This window comes from Lissotriton vulgaris, chromosome 10 (genome assembly GCF_964263255.1).
Source record: "Lissotriton vulgaris chromosome 10, aLisVul1.2, whole genome shotgun sequence".
Taxonomy (NCBI): domain Eukaryota; kingdom Metazoa; phylum Chordata; class Amphibia; order Caudata; family Salamandridae; genus Lissotriton; species Lissotriton vulgaris.
The window spans coordinates 1,142,134,262-1,142,144,433 of record NC_141698.1 but is presented as its reverse complement, the minus strand read 5'-3'; the positions used below and the strand labels follow the sequence as shown (position 1 = coordinate 1,142,144,433).

Here is a 10,172-nt window from a genome sequence, read left to right as displayed (position 1 = left end):
CCAAGCAGTGGGTGGATCTCAGTGTCTACCAAGCAGTGGGTGGATCTCAGTGTCTACCCAGAAGAGGGTGGATCTCAGTGTCTATCCAACAGTAGGTGGATCTCAGTGTCTACCCAGAAGTGGGTGGATCTCAGTGTCTATCCAACAGTAGGTGGATCTCAGTGTCTACCCAGCAGTGGGTGGATCTCAGGGTCTACCCAGCAGTGGGTGGATCTCAGGGTCTACCCAGCAGTGGGTGGATCTCAGTGTCGACCCAGCAGTGGATGGATCTCAGTGTCTATCCAACAGTGGGTGGATCTCAGTGTCGACCCAGCAGTGGGTGGATCTCAGCGTCTCCCAGAAGTAGTGGGTGGATCTCAGTGTCTACCCAGCAGTGGGTGGATCTCAGTGTCTACCCAGCAGGGGGTGGATCTCAGTGTCTATCCAGCAGTGGGTGGATCTCAGTGTCTATCCAGCAGTGGGTGGATCTCTGTGCCTTCCCAGCAGTGGATGGATCTCCTTGTCTACCCAGCAGTGGGTGGATCTAAGTGTCTACCCAGCAGTGGGTGGATCTAAGTGTCTACCCAGCAGCAGTGGGTGGATCTCAGTGTCGACCCAGCAGTGGTTGGATCTCAGTGTCTACCCAGCAGTGGGTGGATCTCAGTGCCTACCCAGCAGTGGGTGGATCTAAGTGTCTATCCAGCAGTGGGTGGATCTAAGTGTCTACCCAGCAGCAGTGGGTGGATCTCAGTGTCGACCCAGCAGTGGGTGGATCTCAGTGTCGACCCAGCAGTGGGTGGATCTCAGTGTCGACCCAGCAGTGGGTGGATCTCAGGGTCTACCCAGCAGTGGGTGGATCTCAGGGTCTACCCAGCAGTGGGTGGATCTCAGGGTCTACCCAGCAGTGGGTGGATCTCAGTGTCGACCCAGCAGTGGATGGATCTCAGTGTCTACCCAGCAGTGGGTGGATCTCAGCGTCTGCCCAGCAGTGGGTGGATCTCAGCGTCTGCCCAGCAGTGTGTGGATCTCAGTGTCGACCCAGCAGTGGGTGGATCTCAGTGTCGACCCAGCAGTGGGTGGATCTCAGTGTCTACCCAGCAGTGGGTGGATCTCAGTGTCGACCCAGCAGTAGATGGATCTCAGTGTCTATCCACTAGTGGGTGGATCTCAGTGTCTACCCAGCAGTAGTGGATGAATCTCAGTGTCTACCCAGCAGTAGTGGGTGGATCTCAGTGTCTACCCAGCAGTAGTGGATGGATCTCAGTGTCTACCCAGCAGTAGTGGATGGATCTCAGTGTCTACCCAGCAGTAGTGGGTGGATCTCAGTGTCTACCCAGCAGTGGGTGGATCTCAGTGTCTACTCAGCAGTGGGTGAATCTCAGTGTCGACCCAGCAGTGGGTGGATCTCAGCGTCTACCCAGAAGTAGTGGGTGGATCTCAGCGTCTACCCAGCAGTGGGTGTATCTCAGTGTCTATCCAACAGTGGGTGGATCTCAGTGTCTACCCAGCAGTGGGTGGATCTCAGTGTCGACCCAGCAGTGGGTGGATCTCAGTGTCGACCCAGCAGTGGATGGATCTCAGTGTCTATCCACAGTGGGTGGATCTCAGTGTCTACCCAGCAGTGGGTGGATCTCAGTGTCGACCCAGCAGTGGGTGGATCTCAGTGTCGACCCAGCAGTGGGTGGATCTCAGTGTCTACCCAGCAGTGGGTGGATCTCAGTGTCGACCCAGCAGTGGGTGGATCTCAGTGTCTACCCAGCAGTAGTGGATGGATCTCAGTGTCTACCCAGTAGTGGGTGGATCTCAGTGTCTACCCAGCAGTAGTGGGTGGATCTCAGTGTCTACTAAGCAGGGGGTGAATCTCAGTGTCGACCCAGCAGTGGGTGGATCTCAGCGTCTACCCAGAAGTAGTGGGTGGATCTCAGCGTCTATCCAACAGTGGGTGGATCTCAGTGTCTACCCAGCAGTAGTGGATGGATCTCAGTGTCTACTCAGCAGTGGGTGAATCTCAGTGTCGACCCAGCAGTGGGTGGATCTCAGCATCTACCCAGAAGTAGTGGGTGGATCTCAGCGTCTACCCAGCAGTGGGTGTATCTCAGTGTCTATCCAACAGTGGGTGGATCTCAGTGTCTACCCAGCAGTGGGTGGATCTCAGTGTCGACCCAGCAGTGGGTGGATCTCAGTGTCGACCCAGCAGTGGATGGATCTCAGTGTCTATCCACAGTGGGTGGATCTCAGTGTCTACCCAGCAGTGGGTAGATCTCAGTGTCGACCCAGCAGTGGGTGGATCTCAGTGTCGACCCAGCAGTGGGTGGATCTCAGTGTCTACCCAGCAGTGGGTGGATCTCAGTGTCTACCCAGCAGTGGGTGGATCTCAGTGTCTACCCAGCAGTGGGTGGATCTCAGTGTCTACCCAGCAGTAGTGGATGATCTCAGTGTCTACCCAGTAGTGGGTGGATCTCAGTGTCTACCCAGCAGTGGGTGGATCTCAGTGTCTACCCAGCAGTAGTGGATGATCTCAGTGTCTACCCAGTAGTGGGTGGATCTCAGTGTCTACTCAGCAGTGGGTGAATCTCAGTGTCGACCCAGCAGTGGGTGGATCTCCGCGTCTACCCAGAAGTAGTGGGTGGATCTCAGCGTCTATCCAACAGTGGGTGGATCTCAGTGTCTACCCAGCAGTGGGTGGATCTCAGTGTCTACCCAGCAGTAGGTGGATCTCAGTGTCTACCCAGCAGTGGGTGGATCTCAGCGTCATTGCAGCAGTGGGTGGATCTCAGTGTCCACCCAGCAGTGGGTGGGTCAGTGTCTACTCAGCAGTGGGTGGATCTCAGTGTCTATCCAACAGTGGGTGGATCTCAGTGTCGACCCAGCAGTGGATGGATCTCAGTGTCTACCCAGCAGTGGGTGGATCTCAGTGTCTACCCAGCAGTGGGTGGGTCTCAGCGTCTGCCCAGAAGTGGGTGGATCTCAGTGTCGACCCAGAAGTGGGTGGATCTCAGTGTCGACCCAGCAGTGGGTGGATCTCAGTGTCTACCCAGCAGTGGGTGGATCTCAGCGTCTGCCCAGCAGTGTGTGGATCTCAGTGTCGACCCAGAAGTGGGTGGATCTCAGTGTCGACCCAGCAGTGGGTGGATCTCAGTGTCTACCCAGCAGTGGGTGGATCTCAGTGTCTACCCAGCAGTAGGTGGATCTCAGTGTCTACCCAGCAGTGGGTGGATCTCAGTGTCTACCCAGCAGTAGGTGGATCTCAGTGTCTACCCAGCAGTGGGTATATCTCAGCGTCATTGCAGCAGTGGGTGGATCTCAGTGTCCACCCAGCAGTGGGTGGGTCAGTGTCTACTCAGCAGTGAGTGGATCTCAGTGTCTATCCAACAGTGGGTGGATCTCAGTGTCGACCCAGCAGTGGATGGATCTCAGTGTCTACCCAGCAGTGGGTGGATCTCAGTGTCTACCCAGCAGTGGGTGGATCTCAGCGTCTGCCCAGCAGTGTGTGGATCTCAGTGTCGACCCAGCAGTGGATGGATCTCAGTGTCTATCCAACAGTGGGTGGATCTCAGTGTCCACCCAGAAGTGGGTGGATCTAAGTGTCGACCCAGCAGTGGGTGGATCTCAGTGTCGACCCAGCAGTGGGTGGATCTCAGTGTCTACCCAGCAGTGGTTGGATCTCAGTGTCTACCCAGCAGTGGGTGGATCTCAGTGTCTACCCAGCAGTGGGTGGATCTCAGTGTCTACCCAGCAGTGGGTGGATAGATCTCAGTGTCTACCCAGCAGTGGGTGGATCTCAGTGTCCACCCAGCAGTGGGTGGATCTCAGTGTCGACCCAGCAGTAGGTGGATCTAAGTGTGGACCCAGCAGTGGGTGGATCTCAGCGTCATTGCAGTAGTGTGTGGATCTCCTGGTCTTACCCTGGAGTGAGCAGATTCCTTCCTTTTTCTGTGCACTGTGAATGAACTCTATCTCTATCCTGCAGGGCTTGGATTCCCTGTTCTTACCTAGCAGTTTGTATATACTGCATTAAGCCCATCTTTGTCTTATCCTGCAGGGTGTGTAGGTTCCTGTGTCCAACCTACAGGAAGTCTTCTCTTATGAAATAGACAGTTTACCCACAATGCAAGGCATAAGATCTGCAGGGTCTGAGTGATAAATCGATTTGCATCGGAGGTAGAACTTTATCTTGTCTGCTAGAATCTTCACACACGGACCACAGCCGATGGGCCAAACTAGCCCTGTATACTTGTTATACAGGCTGCACCTGTAGTGGGATCCGATGGTTCCTCACCCCTTGTACCCCAGGCCTGCCATTAAATATATTACAACATCAGGGGCCATATTACGTATTGGCATTATTTGCACCCCATTATGATAAATGCGCTGCCCCCAGGGCAGCAGCAAATTCGCGTGTCCCTGGGGGCAGTGCATCCATGTGAAAACACGGAGCCGCCGCTCTGGGTTTTCACAGTGTAGGCGGTATACACCTGCACTTTCAAAGGGGTTTATAGATCCCCTTGCAGGCGGGTGCAGTCAGTGACTGCACCCGCCTGCAAGGGGATGACTGGGGGGTCCATGGGACCCCCTTTGCCCCCATCAGGGGGCTGCCCTCCGGATGCACACTGACAGTGTGCCACCTTTTAAATGCCGCACTGCCCGTGCGTCTCCTGAATGCTTTGTTGACTATACGCCCGCGTCTGTAATATGGTGCAGGCGCAGAGTCAAAGACACACCCTCATTTGCATAGGACACGCCCCTACGCAAATGAGGGAACACCCTCTGTTGATGGCGCTGGCGCTTTAAGTGTGCCACCGCGATAGGTATTATAGAAGGGGACGCACAAGAGTCTGTGTCCCCTTCTGTAATACCAAAATGCCCTGGAGGCGTGCAAAGTGGGCGCAAACACCCGGTGCACATTATGTAATACGGCTCCAGGTTGTAACATGCTACCTACTCTGGTTCTGGGCTCAATGGACTAAAGTTCCCACTCTAGGAATCTGTTTCACCTCACAGTCACAGGAGGTTCCAATCCTAGCAGGTCTGACCAACCTTTCATCTTCCAAGAGAAGACCATCAGGACCCTTCATTTGTGTAATAAACATCTGTATTCACTCCCAAGATGCCCCAAGGGGTGAACATGCTCCTTCCAAACCCAAATGTTTTATCTGACCGGCCAAGACACATATCCCTCTGATCTTCCAATGGCTGTTGGAAGAGCATTGGTATCGGATTGGTAAAGATGGGTACTATATTATTTCAATGCAGGAATCTTGCAGAATCAGGTGTTTCCTTTTAGGTCTGGTGTAGCCAAGAAACATCTTGCTATGAACACAGAGAAGCAACTGGGGCTCAGATGTTTCATCCATTGGACTGTTTGTCAGCCCCATTCATCCATTTCTCGTTTGAAAAGCCTTTCAGGTTTAGCGTCAGCCCACGACAGGTTAAGGATGGGTAGATTTGGTGGTGGAATTTCTGGTCCCATCTACTACTGTTGTTTCTAGATATGAAATAGTGGGTAGGCCCCAAAGAACTACTGTGGTTCGTTTTACTGAGACCCTCACCCACTCTAACGGTGTCTGCTTCATCATCAGGCCTCATCCAGGGCTCAACCATGTTCCAGGGAGAACTTTTAATATTGTGTGTCAGGGATATTTTAGATACAAATAAATCAGGAACACCAAAGGTTACCTTTACTATTTGATGTTAGGTATAGTTCAAAACATAATAGTAGGTATGCATTGGGAAACCTATTTTGCCAACATGTTTGAGTCTATTTCTGTGTCCTCTCAGGGTCCTAGGCTTTTATCTGGACTTATGAATTACCACATGGTAAGTTAAAGCCTTGTCCAGTACTTAGTAGTCATGGGATCAAATTAGGCCATCACATAACACCTAGAAACATGCAGGAATATTGTGTGTTTGTGGTCATGTACGTTCTAGTGCCTAGAGGAAGTAAACTTTTAGAAGTCATGGGCATAATTAAGATTAACTTCCATCAGCTCATAGTTCTTCTACGTACTGTCTCTCACCAGAAGATATATATGATCTGACTTTAATATGTAAAACAGACATTAACACTCATCAATGTATGACGCTTGAAACGTGATGCACTGCAGTACAAACTTGTGGGAGCGAACATAAAATTAATGAAAGGACACATGTCTCATCCAGATCATTTTGGGCTTTTGCCTCATTTGGAAGCATGGGTAAACATGTCCCTTTAGATTCAGAGGGAGGCCTCTGGGAAGGGGCCTGGGAGCATCTTAAAGAGAAGATGGGCATGAGAAGAGAATCACAGAGTAGGGCTGAGGCCTGGCATGACGCTTTTATGTATTGTGCTTTAATTTACCAAGGCAAATCCACCAAGAGGATTTTACACTAATTCATAGGTTGCTGTGGTAAGACCAATCCAATGTCCTATGATTGCTAAACACAGTCATTACATTGCATGTTAACAGTACATTTAAGTACATTCCTTTCTCCAAACTCAAGTACTGGAATGTTATTTATTAGTGATTGTCTAATCTGTCTTAGGTGCGAAGAGTTGTAATCGCACACCACCTCCCTGAGGGCTTTAATCCTTGATACTCAAGGGTCAGTGGCTACAGAGGTGTACCTGGTGCCCGGGATTAGGTCCAACAATGGGTTAGGCCAGTGTTAAGGGCTTTGGTTGACACAATCCCACCCCAGTAGCGGCTGGTTGTCCCCTCAATCAATCATCAATCAGGGATTTGTGAAGCGCGCTACTCACCCGTGAGGGTCTCAGGGCCCTGGAGTGAGTGAACTCCCTGGTGTCTCACACTGAGGTCTGCAGTTTTCTTGGTGACTTACCTTTCAGTTTGTTGATATTTTCTATCAAGAGGCTGGAGAAGAGCACGGCCAGGAAGACTCCTCCGGGGGCAGCAGAGTCCAGGATGACGCGACCGGCTTCAGTTTGAAAGAACACAATATTGATTAGTACATTAGTTGAGAAGAGAACATTCAGGAAGCATGGCACCTCTTCTGATTCCGCTCAGAGCCTCAATGACCGCGTGTCATGTGTTGACATCAGGCCGGGGTCGTATGAAAGAACCACACTTCTTATAACATTCTGTAGTTTACTCATGTGGGGATGAAGGAAGCTTCGTAGTCCAAGTTAGTATTAAGTCGGTTTATTCAAGATAAGTTATTATGTAACTTAGAGCCCACCTCCAACTGACTCTCTCACTCATCCAACAATCCATCCACCCGGTCACACTGGCTCAGCAGCAGGGATAACAACTCATCTTAGATCTCTTCCACGTGGTCGAATGATACTCTTCGTGGGGTTAAAAAGCACTGCGAGCACCTTGAAAGGGTTTGGCGTAAATCTTACTGTGAGCAAGATAACAGGGAAAATTGTCTGGCCCTGAATGAATATCACAAGGCCTGCGCTCTACCCAAGCTACTTTTCAGTTTGTATTACTATGGCACAGACCTATCAAAAAACACTATTTCGAGCATTCAAGGATCTATCGAATCCATCGAGGATCTCTTCTTCCTCATCTCTCTCAAGCTTGCAATGTGAAGAAATGGCTGTTTTGAAAAAAAGTTGCGATGTTCAGACGTCTTTGACCTCCTGCCACCATCTACAGTCAGGAAATAGGATCACTTGCAGTGTGGCCTGCTGGTAACGGAATTCCATCTCGATCCTCTTTGGACTTGTCTTTGGGTACCTTTTTTGTTTAACCTTTTAAACTCTATAAATTCTAGTTCACCTTTAGACCCTTTCCCGCCCCCCCCTATTTCAGCAAGAAACGCCGGACTACCTACAAATGGTAATTTCTCTTCAACTCCTCACTTCTAGAATGCCGAGTCCCTAAAGCATGGAAACATGCTAGGATTATATCTCTACTTAAGAAGCCAAGCCTCAATCTCCTTAATTTGTCTAATTATAGACCAATCTCGCTTCCACTATTATTCTAAAACGTCCTGGAGAATCAAGTGAATCAATACATTTTGTCATTTGTTGAAACAGAAGATCTTCTTGACCCCTCTCATCTGGCTTTAGGGCAGGTCACAGCACAGAACCCACCTTGCTGGAAGTCACAGAACAGATCAGACTCCATCTTCACAGAGGTGGCACAGGAGCGTTGATTTTACTTCATCTTAGTACCGCATTTGACAGTGCATCCATTAGCTACTTCAGCAAGACTGGAGTCTATGGTTGTTCAAGAGATGGCCTTGCCTCACTAGATTAATTTTTACAAGATCAGACTTTTCATGTCTTCAGCACAAACTAAACCTCCAGATCCCATCCTCTACCCTCAGTCCTACCCCAGGGGCCGGTTCTACCCTCAGTCATACCCCAGGGGCCGGTTCTACCCTCAGTCATACCTAAGGGGTCGGTTCTCAACCCTATGCTATTTAACATTTATGTACGTCCTCTGGCAGATTTTGTGGAAAGTTGTGGTCTCTCTTTTTTCTTAAGCAGATGACACCCAGATTATATTTTTCCTTTCACCTAAGGAGGATTGCTGCTCTGACACCCTGAACATTTGTCTTTAGAGGGTGGCTGCTTGGATGAGCAACAACTCTTCAATTAAATAGAGACAACACAGAGGTTCTGTTAGTGGGCAACAACCCCTTTCTTTGAAGACCTCATCTCTGGCCGGACGTCCTTTGTATTATTATTATTAAATTAGTTTTGTAACGCGCGCAGCTACCCAAAAAGGGTTTCCCGGCGCCTAGCACACAAATTGCTAGAAAAGGAGCAGTCAAGAACCATTTGCTACTAAAAGAGACAAGTTTTAAGATTTCTTCTAAAGCGGAGATAGGACGGGTCATTCTTCAAGGACACCGGAAGAGAATTCCAGATTTTGGGGCCAAGACAAGAAAAGGAACGGCCTCCCATTCTTGCAAGTTTAAATCTGGGAATAACGAAGTCTCCGTGAGCTGTAGAGCGCAGGGGACGAGAAGGATGTAAGGATGGATGAGCTCTTGCAGATACGCTGGTGCCACACCTTGTTTAATTTTAAAGATCTAACACAGGGTTTTAAATGTAATTCTTTGATCAATTCAAAGCCAGTGAAGGTCACGTAAATACGGCGAGATGGAAGCCTGTCTAGGAACTTGACAAAGAAGGCGTATTGTAGAGTTCTGGACTACTTGTAGCTTTCTCAGTACCGTTTGGCAGCTACCCAGACAGAGAACATTGCCGTAATCGAGGTGAGAGATGATGAGTGCCTGGACTACCGTGCGTTGGGTAGAGGCAGGAAGCATCCAAATGATCTTACGAAGCCACCTCAGGATCGTGAAACAGATGGCAGAAACACTCGCCACCTGTCGTCTCAGAGAGACTATCATCAATAATGATGCCCAGATTACGGACATGGGTGACAGGTAGGGGAAAGGAACCCATTTCCTGAGGCCAGTGGTGAGGGCCCCATAGGTCCTTGTGCTTCCCAGGATAAGGACCTCAGTCTTATCCCCATTTAACTTCAAAAAGTTAAGGCGCATCCACTCTGTCACTTGCCGCAGGCCGCATTGAAGGGTAGATGTCGTAGCGTCTTTAGTGGTGGAAAGCGAAAATACAATCTGCGTATCATCCGCATACGAATATAGGGAAAGACCCGCCTCTTCCACAATCTCTGCCAGAGGTCTGACATAGATGTTGAGGAGCAGGGGGCTTAAAATGGATCCCAGTGGGACTCCAAGTGCTGATAAGCCGATCTTAGATGATGCCTTAGCAGAAAAGACTTGAAAAGTGTGACCATCAAGGAATGAAGCAAACCAGGATAGGGCAGTGCCGTCCAGCCCAAGAGACCTAAGGGCGTACTCCTCCAGTCCCTATTTCTGTGGTTAAGAATTTGAGTTTTTGCCTTGATAACCCCTGAATGAATCATCACATTCTGAAATTAGCTTCCACCTGTTTTGGCGTTTTAAGGAGGCTTAGTAAAATGATTGGGTTATGGCCTGTTCATGTCCAACATACAGTAATACAGGCTCTGATTCGGTCTAGATTGAACTATGGTAACCTTCTCAATCTTGGGTTTTCCAAGGTGTCACTCAAACACCTGCAGAGAGTCCAGAATGCGTCCACTATATTATTATTCCATCTCCCCAAAAATTCTGCCACATCCACTCTTCTTTGAGACCTCCGCTGATTTCTGGTGGAAAAGCGGATCCAGTTCAAAGCAGTGTGCTATATGCACACAGCCATGTCAAACTCAGGTCAACAGTATCTC

At 49.7% G+C, this 10,172-nt stretch overlaps 1 protein-coding gene across 1 annotated transcript in view; it reads right to left on the bottom strand.

The window, feature by feature from the left end:
- Positions 1 to 6,763: 6,763 nt before the first annotated feature.
- The window catches only part of LOC147689480 (uncharacterized), a 242,627-nt gene continuing 239,218 nt past the window's right edge, over positions 6,764 to 10,172 (bottom strand). Inside the window, exon 8 of the mRNA XM_086939929.1 lies at positions 6,764 to 6,894. Within this exon, the coding sequence (XP_086796055.1) occupies positions 6,764 to 6,894 (131 nt within the window). The remainder of the gene's footprint in view (positions 6,895 to 10,172) is intronic.